This window comes from Geotrypetes seraphini, chromosome 2 (assembly GCF_902459505.1).
Source record: "Geotrypetes seraphini chromosome 2, aGeoSer1.1, whole genome shotgun sequence".
Classification (NCBI taxonomy): domain Eukaryota; kingdom Metazoa; phylum Chordata; class Amphibia; order Gymnophiona; family Dermophiidae; genus Geotrypetes; species Geotrypetes seraphini.
This window is the reverse complement of record NC_047085.1, coordinates 296,166,837-296,188,971: the sequence shown is the minus strand read 5'-3', so window position 1 is coordinate 296,188,971 and position 22,135 is coordinate 296,166,837. Positions and strand designations below refer to the sequence as shown.

Sequence of the window (22,135 nt, the reverse complement as noted above, 5' to 3'; positions counted from 1 at the left end):
ACCAAGGGCGGGGCGGGGGGTGCGGACATCCCCGGGTGCCAGCCTTAGGGTGGTGCACAGCCGGCTGGCTGGGTTCTGAACCTCCCGCGCTGCTCTAATCGTCACATGCACCTCAGTGCGGCTGACGTACTTTTTCTGAAGCAGAGTCGGCAGCTGCGCTGAAGTGCAGGAAGGTCCTGCGATGACTGCCATCTGCCGCCTCTACTCCGGAAGAGGTAAGTGACATCGGAGGGGGGGTGGGCTGGCAGCCTTAGTCATCGCGGGACCTTGCCACAATTCCCTTCATCTGCCAGCCCACCCCCTCCAACGTCACATACCTCTTCTGGAACAGAGGCAGCAGAAGCAGTCATCGTGGGACCTTGCTGGTTTGGAGGGAGAGAGGAGCATAGAAGGGTGGTGGAGGAAGAGAAAAGGGGTCAGGGTGGAATGGAAGGGTGGTGGAAGGAGAGAAAGGGAACAGATGCTGATGAAATTGGTGTGCAGGGAAAGGAGAGGGAGACATAAGGGGGAAGGATACTGGATGGAATTAGGTTGGAAGGAAAGAAAGGGGGCAGATGATCATAGAAGTGGGGGAAAGGGAGATGAGAGAGTGAAATGCCAGACCAATGGGGTGAAGGGAGAAATGGAAGGAGGCTGCATAAAGTTTCTGGAAGGGGAATAGAAGGAGAGAAGATGCCCTATAGAAGGGGCAGAGAGAGGGTAGACAGTGGATGAAAGGAAGAGAGTAACAAGAAGATGAGGAAAGCAGAAACCAGAGAAGACAAGGTAGAAAAAAAATTCTATTTATTTATTTGCTTTATGGGAGATGCATCGCTGTTTCTGTGGTGTTGCATTGTATGCAGAGTCCAATTTCTTGGTGGTTCAATTTAACCTTTGTCTACGTATTTCTATTTTATCCTGCCTTTTACAAAGCTGTAGAGCGTTTTTTAGCGCTGGCTGTGGTGGTAACAGCTCTGATGCTCAGAATTCTATGAGAGTCTGAGCTGTTACCATCATGGCTAAAAACCACACTACAGTTTTGTAAAAGGGGAGGGGTTAGTTTGATTATATATTCCATACTAGGCGAAGGTGTTTTCTGTGTTCTTGTTTTCTGTGTGTTTGAAAGACATGGTTTTCTGTTAGCATTGACTTTGCAGAATTGATCTGTACTAGTCTAGCTTGTTTAGTTTTACAATGGGTGTATTGATGTTCTACTGCTCACTGCAGTATTTAAGATGCTGCCTTTTCCTAGATTCACTCTTGAGTGACTTGTGGATTGTTACTAAAAATCATGTTTTTCATACAGATGGGGGGGGGGGGGGTGCTGGTGGTGTCAAAAAAATGAAGGGCCTGAGTGTCACAAAGGCTAGGTATGCCACTGACTATTCATAATTGTCCCATAACTTTTAAGAGCATACCTTAGTTAAATCTTATTTCTAGAAAGACTGCATTGAGCTTTGAAATAAAACATGAGCCTGACCAATGTGTAGATAATACATTACCTAAATGTTCACTTTTGGCAGCTTATATGTGTTTGCTGAAGCTTTGTGTAGAGGGAGGCTGATGTTGGAACCTTGGTTCAAGACCTTTTTTTTTCTTGATGTCAATAGAGCTGTTAGAAAGTATACGCCACCTGTTTCTGATTTCAACAGTTAGCTTGATTTGTCATGCCCAGACTTGTTATTTAGCTCTGACAGAACACTGCAAATATTGCAGACTTGGAAAGGTCAAATAGCTTATTCCTTATTTCACATTTCTTTTTTTTATAAGATTGCATACAATAGAGCTGCTTATAAGCAATAGCTGTTTCTTGTTGATTTAGACATAATAATATTAATAATAATAATAACAGTTTATATATCGCAGGACCGTGAAGTTCTATGCGGTTTACAATGGTTAAAAGATGTTACAAATTAAGTAGAATTAACAAGGTTGGAAGCTAGTTATTAACAGCGCTAGAGATCATTTATTGTGGAGTAGGATTGTACAGGTTAGTTGCCTAAATACTTCAGGAACAGATATGTTTTTAGGTGTTTCCTAAATTCCCCATAAGTAGTAGGCATGAGCAATTTGTTCCAGATCTTTGCCCCATAATACCGCTTGATGTGAGAGAAGATGTTGATGGTGTTTTTTAAATTTACATCCTGTAATCGGTAGGGAAACAAAATTCGAGTGTGAGCTTCTCTTATGTCTGTTGTTTGAGAAAGAGAAGAGGTCAGTTATATATTTAGGGGCTAAACCGAATAGTGCCTTAAAGCAAAAGCATCCGAACTTAAACTTCACGCGTGCCTCCATCGGTAGCCAATGTAGAAGTCGGTAGGAAGGTGTTACATGATCGAACTTCTTCAACCCAAAAATTAGCTTGACTGCTGCATTTTGCACCAATTGTAATCGCCGCATATTCATCTGGGAAATTGCCAAGTAGGCGACTCAGTATAAGGGATTGTACTAGGATTCTAAATGATGAAACATCGAAATATGCTTTAATGGACCGAAGCTTCCAGAGAGTAAAAAAACCCTTTCTAACTAAGGAGTCCACCTGGTCTTTCATGGTTAGACTCTAGTCCAATGTTACACCCAATATCTTCATAGTAGGTTGAATGGGATAATTACGTTTACTGATGCATATCACCTGGGGGCTTATGTGCTAAACAGCATTGAAACATATTTAAACAAATGCTTTGGCTGGAAAAAATAACCCTGGAGAAAAATCGGTTCATATGTCTGAGGATCCTTTTATTCTTGGTCATTTTTGAAAGGGAACAGTATATTTCAGAACTGTTGCAAAATCCTTGATTGCAAATACCTACAAACATTTTACCTGTCTACTGTATATGGTTTTGAAAAGTATCTTGTGAAAGTATAAAAGGCCATGCTAGTGAATGAAGACATTTGAAGACGGTATTGATTCAATTTGGACTTTGGTTTGCTTGTTGAAAGACGGAACATACTATATTGTTATTATTGTTATGTAATTATTTATTTATTTTACTTTATTAATTAAAAAATAATAAATTTTGCAGCAAAAACTAAAGGAAGAGAAGGAAGCTAAAAGGGCTCAATTGGATGCTAGACATGACTATGTGCTGGGAATTGTGGCTCTCTGCTTGGATTTGGAGAAGACCGAAGTAGAAGATGCAATCCTTGAAGGCAGTCAGGTATACAGATTTGCTATTATTATTATTATTTAATGGAGCATGATTTTAAAAAATGTGTGTGAGTAGCTCCTAAAGCTGTCACAACATGCTGCTTGATTATCAGGAATTTCAACTTTAATCAAGATTTAAAGTTCTATGTTTCCATCATTGATCCTGAAAAACCTCTCAAAGAATTATCATACTTAATTTCTCCCATTTATTTTATTTTCTGTGATGATACTCAATATCAAAAACAACTGGTGTCTAAATATATTATAATAACAGCCCACACTTATCTCCAATATTTCAGACAGCCCTGGCCGGATGGGACCTGTTTTACCTTAATTTGTTGGCTTCTTCAAGGGTTCACACAAGACTGCTTTATAAATTGTTGACTATAACGTTCACCAACCCGAAGTTTTTTCTGGTTGGTGATGCAAGGAGAAGGGCCTAAAGCACCTCCTCTTGGGCATCACATGGGATACCGAGGGAGGAGCCCAATGCCCTGATTGGCTTAGACACCCTGGGTCCCTCCCCATGCAACACATGATGCACTGAGGGAGAAGGCCCGCCATTTTGGATTAGCAGGCCTTGAAGCTGGTAGGACCATGTTGCCCTCCTGATTCCAACTTCTGGAAAAAGTACCGGGGTTGGGGGAGCATCTGGTGGCAGGAGAGAGTGGGCATCCCTCCTACTTATTTTTGGAGGGGGGAAGGAGTAGGGTAGGAATGGTTTGGGGTGGGGGCCTCCGTTGGCAGGAGGAAGTGGGCATTCCTCCTGCCAATTTTCTCTCACACGGTGGAGGGGGGAGTCTGCATTACAGGAGGGAAGCGGGCATCCCTCCTGCTTATTTTTTTCTTGCCAGGTGGAGGGGGGGGCAGTCACCATGGCAGGACGGAGTATGCATCAACTTTCCTTTACTACATAAGTGCCTGTAATTTAGGGAGTGAACATTTATGCCGGCGTAAAAGTACTCATGTCTAAATGCCAGAGATACATGCATAGCTTATGGTATTCTAGTAGTTATGCACATATGAGTCCTGCCCATACTCTGTCCAGATTCCATCTATGTGTGCACCTACCTCTAAAACATTTGCTCTGTAAAATAGCACAGAAAAAATTTTGGCATTTATGCACATATGTGCAAACATATATACCTATATGCCATTATTGCAAACATTTATGTTCACAGTTGGCATGTAAATTTTGGCACCCGCTTTACAGAATTATCCCCTCGGTGGTTTTGGTTTTGGTTTGTAGTTCCCAATCTCGTAGAAATGATCCAGGGCTGCAATAATAATAACAGAATTCCAGATATAAATTTGCAGATTAAGACTATGTTTCTTCTCATAGATTGAGCGCATCGAACGATTCTTTGCAATTGGAGGTCTGCGGCATATCATGTTTTACTATCAAGATCTAGAAAGCACTGAAATAGGTAAGGAGGATAACCAGATAACCTTCTCAACATATGTGAAATTTTTAAAAGGTGCATGTCCAACAAGCAGAAGCTCCCGACACTGTCCCAAACAAAGAGCACAGACACATTTATTTACAGTGAGGGATAATTTATTTCTCACCAACTTCTTTCTTTTTGAGTCCTTAGAAGGAAATATACAAACCCGCAGGGGGAGGAGGGAGGGCAGCATTGAATGTATTTACATAAGTATTTTTATTATCGTATTTTTTGCTCCATAAGACGCACCCTAGATTAGGAGTAGGAAAACCAGAATAAAAACCATTCTGAACCAAATTGTGTACTAATATATACCAGGCTCTGCACCCAGCCCCCCTCATTCTCTTCCAGGCTCTGCACCCAACCCCACACTCCCTGCCAGATTCTGCACCCTGTCTCCCCTTCCCTGGCAGGCTGTTCCTTTCATTTGTCATATACACACCATACACACAGCAGATATAAATGATCAAGACTGATACATTTTGATCACTAAATTGAAAATAAAATAAGTTTTCCTACCTTTGTTGTCTGGTGATTTCATGAGTCTCCTTCCTTCCTTTCTTTGTTCCTTCCTTTCTTCACTCAGGCCCTATTTCTTCCCATCCATGTCCCAAGTTCGTGCCCCCTCCCACTCACTGCCTTCCAGCCTTTGCTCTTTGACCTCCCTCCTTCCCATGTCCTGAGTTCGTGCCCCCTCCCACTCACTGCCTTCCAGCTTTTGTTCTTTGACCTACCTCACTCCCATGCCCCGAGTTCGTGCCTCCTCATTGCCTTCCAAGCCTTTGTCCTTCCTGCTAGAGAGTTGCGCGGGGACAGAAATCCCACCCGTCCCCACCCGTCCCCGCCAAAGTCCCACCCGTTCCCACCCGTCCCCGTGAGGACTCCCACCCGTCCCCACCCGTCCCCGCGAGGAATCCCTCCGTCCCCACCCGTCCCCGCGAGGAATCCCCTCCGTCCCCGCCCGTCCCCGCGAGGAATCCCCTACGTCCCCGCGAGGAATCCCCTACGTTCCCGCGAGGAATCCCCTACGTCCCCGCCCGTCCCTATAAACTACAGAAATAGTTATTTCATTTAATTATGCTACTGAATTAAAGGCTCTGGTAGAAACCCATTTAAAAATAAGCAAAAAGACTTTATTAATTTGGAAATATTAATTGGGAAGAATACATACTTTGTAAACGGGTTTCTACCAGAGCCTCTAATGTTTATACATTTTTATCAACACAACTAATATACTACTTTATCCTTAAGCAAAAAAAAAAAAAGAATTTTTTTCCTACCTTTATTGCCTGGTTTCTGCTTTCTTCATGTTCTCATTCAATTCCTTCCATCCACTGCCTCTCTTCTCTCTGTGTCTTCCATTTGCTCTGTTACTGTGCCTCTCCCTTTCTCCCCCCTCCCAAATTGGTCTGGCACCCATCTTTTTCCCTCCGCTCCCCCCATAGTCTGGCACCTCTGTCTTCTTCCCTGCCAGCGTCTTCTTCCCATTCCCTCTTCCCCATTTCCTTTCAGTGTCCTTCTCCCCCACCATCTTCCCCATGTCCTGTCAGGCAGCATCCTTCTCCCCCCTCTGCCTTCCCCATGTCCTTTCAGCGTCCTTCTCCCCCCTCTGTCTTCCCCATGTCCTTTCAGCGGCCTTCTCCACCCCTGTTTTCCCCATGTCCTTTCAGTGGCATTCTCCACCCCTTTGTCTTCCCCAGTGCTTTCAGGGTCCTTCCCCCCCCTCCTCCTGTTTACCCCATGTCCTTTCAGTGTTCTTTTCCACCCCTTTGTCTTCCCCAGTGCTTTCAGCGGCCTTCTCCCCCCTTAAGCGTCTTTTCTTCTCCACTCCACCTTTCCTCCCTCCCTGCCTCCACCTTTGTGGCGCTTTTGCACCCGACCGACAACAGAACAGGCCCGGTCGGACAAATCTCCCTGTCCTGTAGCCGCGAATCTAAATTACCTTCTTACAGCAGCTGGAGTAGTAAGCTGCTGTAAGAGGTAATTTAGATTTGCGGCTACAGGGCAGGGAGATTTGTCGGCCGGGCCTGTTGTCGGTCGATCGGGGGACCTGACCGGCTGTGCACATTCTCCGGGGCGGACCGCCACTTCCCCCCTCTTTCGTACACCATTGCCTTCTCCCTACCTGCCCTGCTGCACACAGCCGACCGGAAGTCTTCCTGATGTCAGCGCTGACGTCGGAGGAAGGGAGGGCTTTGCTTAAGCCCTCCCTCCGACGTCAGCGCTGACATCGGGAAGATTTCCGGTCGGCTGTGTGCTGCGACAGGGCAGGTAAGGAGAAGGAGACTACCCTCGCGGCTCGAGTGTACTGCGATCCAACCCCGCAGGAACCCCGCGACCCTCGGAGGCGTCCCCACGGGATCCCCGCGACCCTAGGGGGGCGTCCCCACGGGATCCCCGTGACCCTAGGGGGCGTCCCCACGGGATCCCCGTGACCCAAAGGGGGAACCCGCGGGATCGCCGCGGGTCCCGCGGGATTCCCGTCATCCCCGTTCCCATGCAGCTCTCTACTTCCTGCCACGCCGGACACTGCCTTCCTCCCTCCATGCTGTGCTGAAGCCTGTCTACCCTCCGCCGATTCCTCCTCCTCTGGCTCAGGTCTGCCGCCACTGCTGTGCCACAACTCAAAGAAGGTAAGGGAATGGCCAGCGTGCAGTGATTGCACGTCGCCGGCCCACAAGCCTTCTCCCGACATAGTTCTGACGTCGGGAGAAGGCTTGTGAGCCGGCAACGTGCAATTGCTGCACACTGGCCCCATTCCTTCTTTGAGTTGCGGCGCAGTGGTGGCGGTGGACCCTGGCCAGAGGAGGAGGAACCAGCGGAGGGTAGGCAGGCTTCAGCACGGCAGGGAGGGAGGAAGGCGGTCTGGCTCTTCCCTTCCCTTCCCCTCAAGGAGTTGCAGCGCAGTGGCAGCCAGCAGGGAGCAGTGGCGGCAGGCAGGCAGGCAGCAGTCAGCCCGCGTACCCCCAACAAGTGGGACATTTTGAAAAGGTACAACGGGGTGGGAGGGGGGCGTTTTAAAAAAGTTACCTTTGCTTCATAAGATGCATCGAAATTTCCACCTAATTTTGGGTGGGAAAAAAGTGCGTCTTATGAAGCGAAAAATACGGTATATTTATTTACTACTATTTGGTTGGTATACTGCTATTTGCAATATTGCATCAAAGCAGTATACAAATGGAAGAAAGAGAGAGAGAAAGAAAAGAAAGGAAGTGACTTTATTGTGTTCTTGAGCACCCCCAATATTGAGCTAATGCCTGAACTTTGTCCAGGGAGGGTGATTTTTACGGTTTAGCACTCTCAATCAATTTGAAAAGTTGGATCCTATGACTGTGTAATGGAGGGGATTGTCTGACTCAGAACCTATATACAAACTCTGTATTCTTATTTCTGAGGACTCTACATGGGAAAAGCTGAATACGTTGTATCTCAAATTATTTCATTATAATTAAAGAGATGAGATGGTAGTCAGTGAACAAAGCTGGGCTTGCCATAGCATGATTTGAATATGCAGCAAAATATCTTGGGAGATTAGGACTCCTCTTGTTTAACGAAGATGTCTTATAAAGATCTACTGATGTTCTGAAAAGTTTTTAATTACTTAGAATTCTTGCAGTTATTCCTTGTAGGAATGTATTGTAGTGCATATTTTGACCTTAAAAGCTAAGCCCTATTGTTCTCTCTCATTAAAAATATAGGGATTCCACCAAGAACTAAGGGAACCTACTTTCCTGGGATGGGGGAAGCATGCCTGCCTGCCTGGCGGTGGGGGGGGGGGAGGAGGGAGGCCTGGAGGGAAGAGGCCTGCCTGCCTGCCTGCCTGGTGGGGAGGCCTAGGAGGAGGGAGGTCTGCTTGCCTGGGGGGGAGGCCTGCCTGTGTGCCCTGTCCCTTCCTGCCTGCCAGCCACTAGGCCTACCTGCCCTGTTCCTGCCTGCCCTATGCCCTGTCCTGGCCTACCACTAGACCACCAAAGGGAGGGACAGGGTGCAGAGCTTGGCAAGGAGTGTGGGGTTGGATGCAGAGCCTGGCAGGGAGAATTTGGTTTTTCTTCTTGTTTTCCTCCTAAATCTAGGGCGCGTCTTATGGAGCAAAAAATATGGTAAACAAGTTTTGTGACAGGTAGATTCTCCCTGCCCTAGTTCTTTAGATATAACATTTGCCATTTTGTGTGTCACTAGCATATCCTCCTACGCCAGTATTTCTCAGCTCTCTCCTGGAGGCACACTAATGTCTCGATGTACAAAAGCTATCCATGGCAGTAAGACTCATAAAAGCAGTCTCACTTAGAAAGTTCCCCTCCCGATGTACAAAAGGGTTCTCCGTGGCTGTTAATGATCTTCATAGCCAGTGGTGTTGCGAGGGTGAGAGGTGCCCGGGGCGGTGGCGCTCCTTCCCTGCCCTCTTCTCCACTCCCCACCTCCACACGCTCCTTCCCTGCCCCCTCCTGGCCCATGCGCACTGCCCTTCCTGAGGCGCGGGTCCAGGAAGTGACATTAGAGGAAGAACCGATGCTGGCAGGAACGTTACAGAGGTATGGGGAAAGAAAGCGGTGCGCATGTATGACAGTGTGAAGGGGGTTAGGAGCGGAGGATGGGTGCCTGCACCCTCCCCAAGATGATGCCTGGGATGGATCACCCCCTCGCCCCCCCTTACTACACCACTGTTCATAGCAGCCACTGAGAATCCTATGATAAAGCATTACAAGGAAGTCATTAGTATTATTATTCCAGGACAAGCAGGCAGCATATTCTCATATGTGGGTGACATCATCCATGGAGCCCCGATGCGGACAGCCTCGCAAGCAGATTTGCTTGTAGAACTTCAGAAAGTTTGTGACTGCTGCACCTCGCATGCGCGAGTACCTTCCCGCCCATCTAGGATGTGCCTCCTCAGCGTCTCCTCAGTTCTCAGTTTTCCGCGGAGCCGAGAAGTCCTCTTCCGACGCTCTGCGCTAGACTTAGTTCTACTTTGTGCCTTCTCTCACCGCGGCTTGTGTATTTTCTTTCTTACAGGGTTGCTGTGTTTTTTGCGCATTTTCATTTCTTTAAAAAAAAAATTACCTTTATTTTGTCTTTTTGACTTTGTGTCACGGTGGAGCCCTGCGGCCTCAGCCTAAGGGCTTCGACTTCGCTGCAGCTATTTTTCAGTCTATGTCCCATAGGTGGTGTGTTCAGTGTTTGGGACCTGACCATTGTCGGGAGTCGTGTGCCTGCTGCACTACTCTTCAACCTCGAGCCATTAAACGCCGTCCAGTTCAGGTAGGGAAGATATTCGGCGGTATGGAACACCAAACTCCGGCTTCAACCTCAACCTCGACTTTGAATCCAGTCAAGTCTCCTAGGGGGTTCCTGCCTTTATCTCGACCTTGACCTTAATCAAACCCTCCTCGTTTGGGAAGTCCTCGTCCTCAGCAAATCTGCTAAGTCTTCCCTTGAGGAGCCGCGTTCCTTGCTGTCTCCCTCAGGTACTGTAGCTCAGCAGATTCCTCCAGGTATGCCACCCTTAGAACAGGTGGTTCTGACCCTTCCCAAGCAGCATATCTCCAAGTCTTCCATGGAGACTGTAGCCGTACCAAATGTCCCAGATCCTCAAGTCTCGGTGCCAAATTTGCAGGCTATGATACACTCTATTATGCACCAGGAGTTTGGTAACATGCTTGCCAAATACACTCCTGCCTCGACTCTGCTTCCTGCAATTCAGCCTGAGCACTCGGCAGTATCACAAGGAGTCGAGTCCTTGGCAGTTTCTCGAGCTGAACCTAGTCACTCTTTACAAGGAGTCGAGTCCTTGGCAGTGCCTTGAGCTCAACCTAGTCACTCTATGCAAGAAGTCGAGTCTGCGAGTGTCTCGACAGGATCCTTACGAGTGCCTTGAGATACCTCGACACAAGGAATCAAGTCCTTGTTGGTGTCTCAGCTCGATCTTCGACATCCAGTCCTCCCTCCTCACACAAGGTTTTGCCTTTGTCGAGGCACAGAACGAGGACTTCTTGACATTCTTCTAAGCTGGATCTGACTGACTCGAGGCACAGTTCTCCACATCATCTGTCGAGGTATCAATCAAGGACCAGATCCTCGTCTCAAGACCGGTCTTGATTTCCCAGGCATAGAGACTCTTCGAGGCCTCCAACTCCTCAGTCGAGACAGCCACATGCAGAGCCTCACCACTCTCGTCACTCAATTTTTCTCCTGTGAGGGATTCTATCCATTCTCTCAGTGAGTCATCTATACCTACATATTCAGATCTTAGGTATCAATACTCCAGAGAAGCTTCACCTTCGTTCTCTGCTATGCGAGGCACCATGAGGTCACCCTCTCCCTCACGAGGCCGCCCTTTTACAGACCAGGTATCCTTTTCTAAGTTTCTTAACCAGATGAGTTTGAATCTGAATATCACGTTGGAATCTGACTCTAAATACTCTACGGAGTATTTGGAAGAAATGAGTATGCCTCACCTTCCTAGGGAGTCTCTAAAATTGCCCATTAATAGACTTCTTTCTCAAACTTTCAAAAGAAATCTGGAGACACCATATTCCATTCCTGCTGTGCCAGCGAAGTCAGAATCTCGCTACAGGATGGTCCATTGCAAGGGCTTTGATAAATCTCAATTATCCCATAAACCCCCCCCCCCCCATAAATGGAGACAGCCCAGCCTTCCTAAACAACCGCCTAATCTAAACTACCTCAACCAGACACAGGAGAATGCACAGACCGTTCACTCATCCCCCCCAATCAAAGATGTCGAATGAAAAAAACTGTACGATGGCCTTCTAGCCACTCAAGCAGCAAAACTAGACTACCAGCTCTCCAATTTACTGATAACGATTACAGACTACAAATCATTTAGAAAAGAAATAAAAACCATCCTATTCAAGACATCCTTGAAGATAAACTAACTCAGCAAGACTCATCCCAATTCTCTGTAGCAAATCTCTCTACTCTTCAATTTCTCTGGAAATGGCCTGATAACTTCTTTTGTAATCCGCCTTGAACTGCAAGGTATTGGTAGAATAGAAATCACTAATGTAATGTAATGTAATAACTGTTACGGTAAGTAACTGTGCTTTCTGATTAATCAATCCACGTGTCAGTCCTTATGGGTTGAACTCCAAGATTCAAATTGGCGGGTTTAAGATCATCTGGAAGCATTGGATGCAGGCAGGTATACGTACACTGGATGATATATTATCAAGTGGGAGACTTCTTGAATTTTCACAACTGCAACTGTCATTTTGCATTGCAAAGTCTCAAAAATATAAGTGGTTGCAGTTGAAGCAGGCCATTCAGAAGGGGTTCCCTGATTGGCAAAACTTGAAAACTCAATATAGCTTGCTGGGCCTTTGCTTCCAGACAGATTTCCTAGGACATCAGGCAGCCAAATGGTACAAATTAATATCTGAACCAAAAACGGGCTTAAAAGATAATTGGAGCATTGAGATTAAGCAGTATATTTCTGTGTCTCAATGGCCACGAATTTGGACTTGGAGGATGAGATGTACATCTTCAGCATCTATGAGACAAACATGGTTTTTTTTGTTGCATAGAAGTTTTTGGACCCCTGTTAGATTACAAAAATTAGATAGTTCTAAGTCAAATAGATACTGGCACTGTCATCTCAATATAGGGACACTGGATCATCTGCTTTTATTTGTCCCTTAATACTTAAATTTTGGCAATCCATTTGGTGTCAAATCAATAAAATACAGGAAAATCCAGTGGCATTGACATATGATACATTGCTGTTTGGCACTTTAATGAGGACCAAGAGTCCAATGACTTCCCTTAACAATAAATTACTTTTCATCATGACCGGAGTCGCTATACAATTTATTCTGAAAAACTGGAAAAATTGTGATAGATTAAACTATAGTTTTTGATGGGAATCCTTGAGCCAAACTTATAAATTTGAACATATGAGAGCAATACCATTGAGACATTATAAAAAATTTAAGGATGTTTGGGACCCATTGACAAAATTTTGTAAAGATTGATTATTGGATTTAGCCCTTTGATTATATGCATCCAGGATGGGTTGGTGGGTGGGAGGGTATGTAATAATTTATTATTGGATTGCAACAGTAGCGTACCAAGGCGGGGGGGGGGGGGGGAAGCGGTCCGCCCCGGGTGCACGGTTTGGGGGGGGGTGCACAGCCGGCCAGGTCCGGGTCCTCCTGCCCTTCCTTTTCCCTGGTCCGCGCCACTGCAATCTTACCTCCCCCCACCGACAAGAAGTCTTTCCGACGTCAATTCTGACGTCGGAGAGGATGTTCCGGGCCAGCCAGGCAGTGATTGGCTGGCCTGGAACGTCCTCTCCGACGTCAGAATTGACGTCGGAAAGACTTCTTGTCGATGGGGGGAGGTAAGATTGCAGCGGCACGGACCGGGGGAAAAGAAGGGGAAAGGTGCTTTTTTTTAATTCCGCGGCAGGGAGGGAAGGATGTAGGGAGGCAAGCTGGCTGGCTTTAGTGCAGCAGGGAGGGAGGGAGATAGGTAGGTAGGCAGGCTGGTTTTGGGGGTGGACAAAATCTGGAAGGTAGTGGGGGGACATAAAGAGGCACTGGGGGCACTATGGACACGGGAAGGAAGCACTGGGGGCACTATGGACTCGGAAAGGAGGCACTTGGAGCACTATGGACACGGGAAGGAGGCACTGGGGACACCATGGACACGGGACGGAGGCACTGGGGGCACCATGGACACGGGACGGAGGCACTGGGGGCATCATGGACACGGGACGGAGGCACTGGGGACATCATGGACATGGGATGGAGGCACTAGGGGTACCATGGACACGGGAAGGAGGCACTGGGGGCACCATGGACATGGGTCGGAGGCACTGGGGGCACTATGGACACGGGACGGAGGCACTGGGGGCACTATGGACATGGGAAGGAGGCACTGGGGGCACTATGGATACAAGATGGAGGCACTGGGGGAACTATGGACACAGGACGGAGGCACTAAGGACATGAGAAGGAGGCACTGGGGGCACTAAGGACACAGGACAGAGGCACTGGGGACACTAAGGACATGGGAAGGAGGTACTGGGGGCACTAAGGACATGGGAAGGAAGGAGGGAGGGAATAGAAAGGGACAATTGTTGGGCCTGCGTGCAGAAAGAAAGAAATGAAAGAAAGGATACACAGTCAATTAATAGATGTCTCCTTTTGATGAAAAAAATAAATGGTCACGTTACCTCTGACTTACTTTCTCTGCAGCAGAGTCGGCAGCCGCGGTGAGGTGCAGGAAGGTCCCGCGATGACTCGTCTGCCAGCTCTGCTTCGGAAGAAGTAAGTTACATCGGAGGGGGTGGACCCGACAGACGCAGTCATTGTGAGACTTTGCCACAACTCCCTGCGTCTGCCGGGTCCACCCCCTCCGACGTAACTTACTTCTTTCGGAGCATAACCAGCAGACGAGTCATCGTGGGACCTTTCAGCATGCACTGCTGAGACCGCTCCAGAGCAAGTACGTCAGAGTGGGGTGGACTGGCAGCCAGTCATCGTGGGACCTTGCTGCATGAAGGGAGAGAAAGGAACAGGATTGCTAGAGTGGTGGAGGGAAAGAAAGGGGGCAGTGTGGTATGGAAGGGTGGTGCTGATAGAATTGATGTACAGAGAAAGAAGAGAAACATAAGGGGGAAAGATATTGGAGGGAAAGAAAGGGGGCAGATGCTGATTGAAGAGGGGTGGATGGCGAGAGAAAGGGCAGACATTGGATGGTAGTGAGGAGCCTATGCTGGATGGAAGTGCAGATGGGAGAGATAAGGGAGCAAATGCAGGAAGGAAATGTGAGGAGAGAAAGAGGGGAGCAGACGCTGGATGGAAGTGGACAGAGAGAGGAGAAGGTACTAGATGGAAGGGTTGGAGAAAGAGGGTAAATGATGGAAGGAAGGGATAAATAAAAGGAGGGTACATGATGGGGAGAAAAGGTTGAGTTAGGGAAACACTGGAGGGGTGAGGGAAAGAGGTGGCAAGCTTTAGGTAGACAGTAAAAAAGGACATTGATGAGAGGGTAGTAAGAACGTAATCTAGACAGATTCAGAAAATAAATTGAAAAGGAAAATGAGGGAAAAAAGGGAAAGGGATTGCAGAGGAGAGGTGTGAGAGAGGGAAGGAGAGGAGAGAGATGCCAGACTAATGGGGGTGAAAGGAGAGATGGAAGGGGAGGCATACAGTTTCTGGAAAGTGCATAGAAGGAGAAAAGATGCCATATAGGGGAAGAGAGACGGCAGACAGTGGATGAAAGGAAGAGAGTTACAAGAAGATGAGGAAAGCAGTAACCACAGAAGACAAAGGTAGAAAAAAATGTATTTATTTATTTATTGCTTTAGGAGATATGTGTCACTGTTTCTGTGGTGCACTGTATGCAGAGTCCAGCTTCTTACTGGTTCAATTTAATCTTTGTCTATGTATTTCTATTTTATCCCCCCTTTTACAAAACTGGAGCGATTTTTAGCACCAGCCGTGATGGTAGCAGCTCTGATGCTCAGAATTCTATGAGCGTCAGAGCTGTTACCACTGTGGCTAAAATCCACACTACAGTTTTGTAAAAGAGGGAGAGGTTAGTTTGTGATGACATATTCCATACTAGGCGAAGGTGTTTTCTGTGTTTTGTGTGTTCAAAAGACATGGTTTTTTGTTAGGATTGACTGCAGGATTGATCAGTAGTAGTCTGGCTTGTTTAGTTTTACAATGGGTGTATTGCTGTTGTACTGCTCACTGCAGTATATAAGATGCTGCCTTTTTCTAGGTACTCATGTGTGACATGTGGCTTGTTATTAAAAATCATGTTTTTTGTACAGATGGGGGGGGGGTGTCAAAAAATGATGGGCCCCGGGTGTTACATATGCTAGGTACTAGCAATAATCAACACAGATATATTGAAAACCAATGTATATAAAGTAAACACTTTCAATTGTAGACTGTTGTGGTATGATGAAGTTGCAATTTTGCAGAGATAGTGAAGAAACAGTAAAACTCAATGTTCACTCAAAAAGAAGGAAAAAGCCTCAGAACGGGCCCTCCCACCACCACAAAGGTGGATATAACAGGTGGTTGAGCGATAACCTCACAGGCAAAACCTTCATTCAAAGTTGAGCACTAAAACATTTGAGCAAAAACTGTGCTTCACAAAAAGTTTTTTTCAGATAGAGGAAAAATTCCACTTATTTTATTGCTGATCGGCACACCAACGGAGGCCAGCGTTTCACCGACAGGCTACATCAGGATGTGACGCGACTGATCAGTCTGCAAAACAAAAAGAGCAGGAGAACATGTAGTTCCTCACTTGATTTGAACTTCTTTAAATAAAGATTGAAAACATACCTTTGTGAGAACATGAAAAACATTTCAAAAGTCCAGAAAGGGCTCCCATGGGATGGCTCCGGGATTCTGGTTTTAAATCCTCCCGGTGGGGGAAAAAACGTCACCACCAAAAACAGCTGACAACAAGAAAATAAAAAAGCTTGTTTGGAAAAATGTGTTTTTACTCTAAGAAACAGAAAAAGAAAAAAGAAAAAGACATAATAGATGTGCATAATTAAACTAACACATGCATAACTTTTACTTTTTGAAAAACTTTTTTGTATTATTTAAATTTTTTTGGGTGTATGAAACAGAAATAATGTTTTCATTTTTCTTTTTTCTCTTTTTGTGGAAAACATCAGAAAACAAATTAAAATTAAAATTAAAAAATCCAATCGGGATGAATAAAGAGCTAGTAGAAATCTAATAAAAGGCACTCCATTCTAGTCTCTGGTTAAGCCCGGCAGGCTCTTCACTGTTGAGTAAATTAATCCAAAATTGTTCAGCATGTAGCAGTTGGAGTGAACGGTTATTCACTTCTTCCCCAATATGATCAATGACACAACACCGCAGATCTTCAAATGTATGATTGTGTTCAAGACATAATAATAAGAGCTTGAATCTTATTATTATGTAGGCAACTTTTATGTTCGGTGATGCATCTCCTAAAAGTGCGCATAGTTTGCCCCACATAAATCTTCAAACAAGGGCAAAAAAATGACATACACCACAAACGTGGTAGTGCATGAAGTCAAATGTTTAAGTTTGTAAATTTTACCTGTGCCAGGGTGTACAAAATTATCAATTAATTCTACAGTAACGGCACAGGTCATGCACTTACCACATTTCAAATGCCCAGTGGATCTAGTACAAGGTCCCCTCGATTGTAATGAAATGTGACTGATGTCTGTAGGACTGAGTAATTCCTTTAAGTTTTTCTGTCGTGTGAATGCAATCCTAAGATGGGTCTCAATAAACATGGGGTGTACTTCCATGAGTTCCCAATGTCTCCGCAAAATCTTAGTAATTCCGTTCATACTGGGAGAATATTGCAAAATGCATGTGGCTATGTCATCGTCCGTTGATTTGTCTCTGGGGAGGAATAGATCCCTGTTCAAAAATTTAGCTCGTTTATAAGCTTTTTTAAGGACAAGACCCGGATATCCTCTGGTTTTCAGTTTTGTATACAGATGTTTACTTTGCACTTTAAAATCAGTAGTTTCAGAACATAAACGGCGATATCTGAAAAATTGAGATGTGGGAAGGTTGCGTTTTAACTGTGAAGGATGGTTGCTCGAGAAATCTAGAAAAGTATTCCTGTCTGTGGATTTTCTAAATACAGTGGTATCAATCTTGTCGTCTTTTTTGATAACCATAACATCCAAAAAAGAAATTTGATGTGGATGGCAAGTCATACTAAATTCTACCTTAGGATGTCTTGAATTAAGCCATAGATGAAAGGAATCGAGATCTTCTCTAGTACCTGTCCAAATGACAAAAATGTCATCAATAAAGCGCAGCCAGGTTGCCGTCATGTTTGAAAAGGAATTATGAGCAATCCAGTCATTTTCAAATCTCTGCATAAACAGATTGGCTACCGAGGGAGCCATGGTCGCGCCCATGGCTACCCCGGAAATTTGTTGAAAATATTTATCTTGAAATCTGAAATAGTTATTTTCCATTGCAAAAGACATTAGTTTAACCAGAAAGTCTACAGGGATCCGAGACGTCTTTGTGCTGCTCAAAAAGTCTCTAATGATGTCCACAGCTTCCGCCTGAGGAATGATAGTATATAAGGACTTTACGTCAAAAGTCATGAAAAAGGTAATATCATTGATGGTTTTGATTTCTGACAGTTTCATTAGAAAGTGTGAGGAATCTCGTAGATACGAGAAACCTCTTGACACCAGAGGACATAAAAAGATGTCCACAAAAGTAGATAAAGGTTCAAGTAAGGAGCCGCGGCTTGACACGATAGGGCGTCCAGGGGGATTTGTAAGATCTTTGTGAATTTTTGGCAGAACATAAAAGACCGGGACTCTAGGTTCAGTGATGTTCAGATATTCAAATTCTTTTTTATTTAGAATCCCCTTGCCCAGAGCTGCCAAAGTAAAGTCCCTAATTTCTGAGGCCAAATGAGGAGTAGGATCTTCATTCAATTCATAATAGTCAGTTTGTACTTGTAATAATCTCAGTGCCTCAGCCTTATATTTGTCCATGTCGAGCACTACCACAGCTCCTCCTTGTCTGCTTTACAGATCCTGATGTCCTTGTTTGATTGCAAGTTTTTCAAAGCAATAAACTCTTCTTTTGATAGATTGTAGGGTTGATATCTCGATGTCTTTTTGTTAATAAACTTCCTAACGTCTCTCGTGACTAGATCTTTATATAGGGTTAAATGAGGACTAGGGGGAATAGGAGGAACCCAGATTGATTTCTTATGGACAACCGATTCTTCAGGATCATGGAGGGGGAATTGAGTGAAATACTCTTTGAGATGAAGTTTTCTGAAAAATCTTTCAAGGTCAATTTTTAGTTGAAAAGTTTGGAGAGGTTGGACTGGCACAAAAGTTAAGCCACGTGACAACACTGATACTTCAATCTGATTCAACGGACATGTGGAAAGATTGAACACTACTTGTTCCTGGTTCTGCTGGTACCGCCTTTGGGCTTGCTGTTATGTGCCCTGGTTGTGAGGCGTTTTGCACTCCGCCCTCTTTGTTTGCCTCGTGTCCTTTCTTGACCGGACCCGCCGGATTGGTCCTGCTCTAAAAAATTCTCCTCTGAATTAGAAAGAGACCCACCCTCTGAAGGGTCTGAAGAATCGAATTCTTCCCCACCGGGAGGATTTAAAACCAGAATTCCGGAGCCACCCCATGGGAGCCCTTTCTGGACTTTTGAAACGTTTTTCACGTTCTGACAAAGGTATGTTTTCAATCTTTATTTAAAGAAGTTCAAATCAAGTGAGGAACTACATGTTCTCCTGTTCTTTTTGTTTTGCAGACTGATCAGTCGGGTCACATCCTGATGTAGCCTGTCGGTGAAACGCTGGCCTCCGTTGGTGTGCCGATCAGCAATAAGATAAGTGGAATTTTTCCTCTATCTGAAAAAACTTTTTGTGAAGCACAGTTTTTGCTCAAGTGTTTTAGTGCTCAGCTTTGAATGAAGGTTTTGCCTGTGAGGTTATTGCTCAACCACCTGTTATATCCACCTTTGTGGTGGTGGGAGGGCCCGTTCTGAGGCTTTTTCCTTCTTTTTGAGTGAACATTGAGTTTTACTGTTTCTTCACTATCTCTGCAAAATTGCAAATTCATCATACCATAACAGTCTTCAATTGAAAGTGTTTACTTTATATACATATGCTAGGTACGCCACTAGATTACAAGGTTGTTTATTTTGTTCATTTGCATTATATTAAATGTTTTTACACTTTTAGAAAGGATGGGTGGGGATGGGAAGGGGGGTTATGTATTTATTGTATCATTAGAAGGAATTGAATGCTGTCTGTTGAGTTAATTGATTGATAATATGTTGCACTTTATGCTGGTTTGAAAATGAATAAAGATTTAAAAAAAAAAAAAAAGTAAAGAACTGGAAGGATTTCACACTGTTGAATTTTCATTTTGGGTGGGAAACAGTATGTCTCTTCTATAAGTAAGAAGCTAACTTAGCTGAAAGGTTTGGGAATATGACCTCATTTAAGGATCTTTGGAGCCCCTTAGAGGATTTCATTAGGCAGCATGAATGATGGAATGACTGACCTGCCATACAAATGGGACGGGGGTAGGGTTGGGGTTTGGGTTAGGGAAAGAGGTTTGGGTAATGACATGTTTCTGTTAAGAATTTCCTAGTGTATGTTTACATATGTTTATAATATTTGTGCATTGTATTTCTCTGTAAGATGTTAAAATTTAATAAAGATTCAACTAAAAAAAAGAAAAAGAAAACAGAATTAAAAATAATAAAGCTGTTTCTAAACTACTGCAGAATGAGCAAAATATAGTGGCTTCTTCTGTCAGAGTTCAGCATTGGCTAACTGACAGAAATAATTCATTTTCTTTTGCATGTATATACATATACACAGTACATATATCATGTGTTGCAGCTGATACTTTGTATTTGTGCCACAGGACACACAGGCCATCTAGAACCTGGGCCTAATAGTCAAAGTGGAAGAGGCAAAAAGCCTAAAGTGTTTGTGACAGAGGGTAAAGATGTAGCTCTGACTGGAGTGTGTGTATTCTTCATTAGATCCAATACTACAAAACCCATCACTGCAGAGAATGTTCATAAGGTGAGAGATCCTTAACACTGTTCAATGATACTGCAGCATGATTTCAAATTGCATTAATTGTTATTAGGCAAAGTAATATTGTGTGGTGTCATATAATGTTTAAATGATAAATTTACCCTTTGAGATCTTGGATAAATTAAGATTGTTTTAGGCCATGAGTTAGCCTGGACACTTCACAGTTGTCTTTTATCTTTGGCGAGAATGGGATTTGTAAAACATTTTTATTGCAGTTTTAACAGTAAACCCACTATCACTGCAAAAGCTGATCCTGTATTTTTATCCTTTATACATTGGAACTGTTCTCATGATCTATTATTGTGTAATCTTTTACAGGAGGTGAATTTCAATGTGCTAGATACTTCAGAAGGTGGCTTGTTAAAGAGTGTTGAGCACTTGCTGTCTGAAATTTTTATTCCTGCTCTCAAGACTGTGGACCATAGCTGGGGGGATTTAGGGATGGCTCAACAGCCAACGAATGTTCGGCAAGACCTCCTCAGTACTGTGGAGGGATTTGTCAGTGTTCTGATTGGTGCTCAGCAGAGCCTGATGGAAAAGGTAAGTTATTCTCACTGGCATAGTAAGGGGGGTGCAGGGAGGGGCATTATTTGTAAAGGGTGCAGGCATCTGTCCTCTTCTCTGCCCCCCTCCTTCCCTACCCCACTACTGTGTGTATGCGCCCCTTCCCTTCCCTCATACTTCTTATTTTTCCTGTGTGAGCAGCATTGTAATCTTGCTGCCCGCGTCAGTGTTACCTCTCTCTGATGTCACTTCTGGGTCCTGCGCCTAGAAAGTGACGTCAGAGTGATAGCTGACATGGTGCGAACAGCAAGTTCGTGCTGTTGCTCTTGCCTAGAAAATTAAAAAGGTATGGGGGAAGGGAAGGGGGTGCACAAGTGGTAGGGGGGATCAGGAAGGAGCAGAGCAGGGGGAAAAGGAGAAGAGGGTGGGGGAGGGGCGCCAACTGCCCCAGGTGCCACTTACCTTCGCTATTCCACTGTTTGTCCTGTCATCCTTAAAAATAAATATTAGAGCTGAAAGTTACTAGATGCAATGGGATAAAATTAGAGCTCACTTATCTGTCCAGGTGATATAAAGTCAATTATTCAATGTACCACAGCCGTTGCTCTTGAGGAGAGGTCAGGAATTAGTTCTAGTCCAACTTTTAAAAAATGTAATTGGTTTTTATACACACTAATAATAACAAATTCATGCGTATAGGTATGCCAAATAAACAGTTAAACAGTTGCAAAGCCTTAAAGAAGGCATAAAACATTGGCAAATAATATGGTGCCACTTAACAGAACAGCTGTAAGTAACTTCTCTTCCCCTCATCTAAACAAACAAATACAATGGTTGTGTTTGTGAGGAGCTAGCTAAAATAAAGATAGACAAAGCGATAGGGCCAGATGGTGTACATCAGAGGGTGCTGAAGGAACTTAGGGAAGTTCTGGTAGCTCCACTGACTGAGCTTTTCATTGAGTCTCTAGAGTCGGGAGTGGTACTAGAGGACTGGAGAAGGGTGGATGTGGTCCCTCTCCACAAAAGTGGAAGTAAGGAAGAAATAGGGAATAACAGGCCGGTAAATCTGACTTCTGTGGCAAGCAAATTAATGGAAACACTTTTAAAACAGAGAATGGTCAAGTTTCTGGAATCCTGTGGATTACAGGACTGGAGGCAATATGGATTCACTAGAGGTAGGTCTTGTCAGACAAATCTGATCAATTTCTTTGACTGGGTGACCAGAGAATAGTGTTCCACACAGATGTCAGATAAATAAACTGAATGACCTTGGGATGGGTCCCATAGTGACGGGCTGGGTCAGGAACTGGTTGAGTGGAAGGCGACAGAGGGTAGTGATTAATGGAGATTACTCTGAGGAAAGGGATATTACCAGTGGTGTGCCTCAAGGTTCTGTTCTTGGGCCTGTTCTTTTTAACATTTTTGTAAAGGGTTTAACATTTTG

General features: G+C 44.7%; 1 protein-coding gene across 2 annotated transcripts in view; it reads left to right on the top strand.

The window, feature by feature from the left end:
- DNAH5 (dynein axonemal heavy chain 5) overlaps window positions 1–22,135 on the top strand; it is a 598,099-nt gene that overhangs the window by 70,445 nt on the left and 505,519 nt on the right. For both annotated transcript variants that reach the window (XM_033929843.1, XM_033929844.1), the window contains exons 2-5: window positions 3,003–3,137; window positions 4,470–4,554; window positions 20,009–20,172; window positions 20,506–20,727. In XM_033929843.1, coding sequence (XP_033785734.1) covers window positions 3,003–3,137; window positions 4,470–4,554; window positions 20,009–20,172; window positions 20,506–20,727 — 606 coding nt within the window. The remainder of the gene's footprint in view (window positions 1–3,002; window positions 3,138–4,469; window positions 4,555–20,008; window positions 20,173–20,505; window positions 20,728–22,135) is intronic.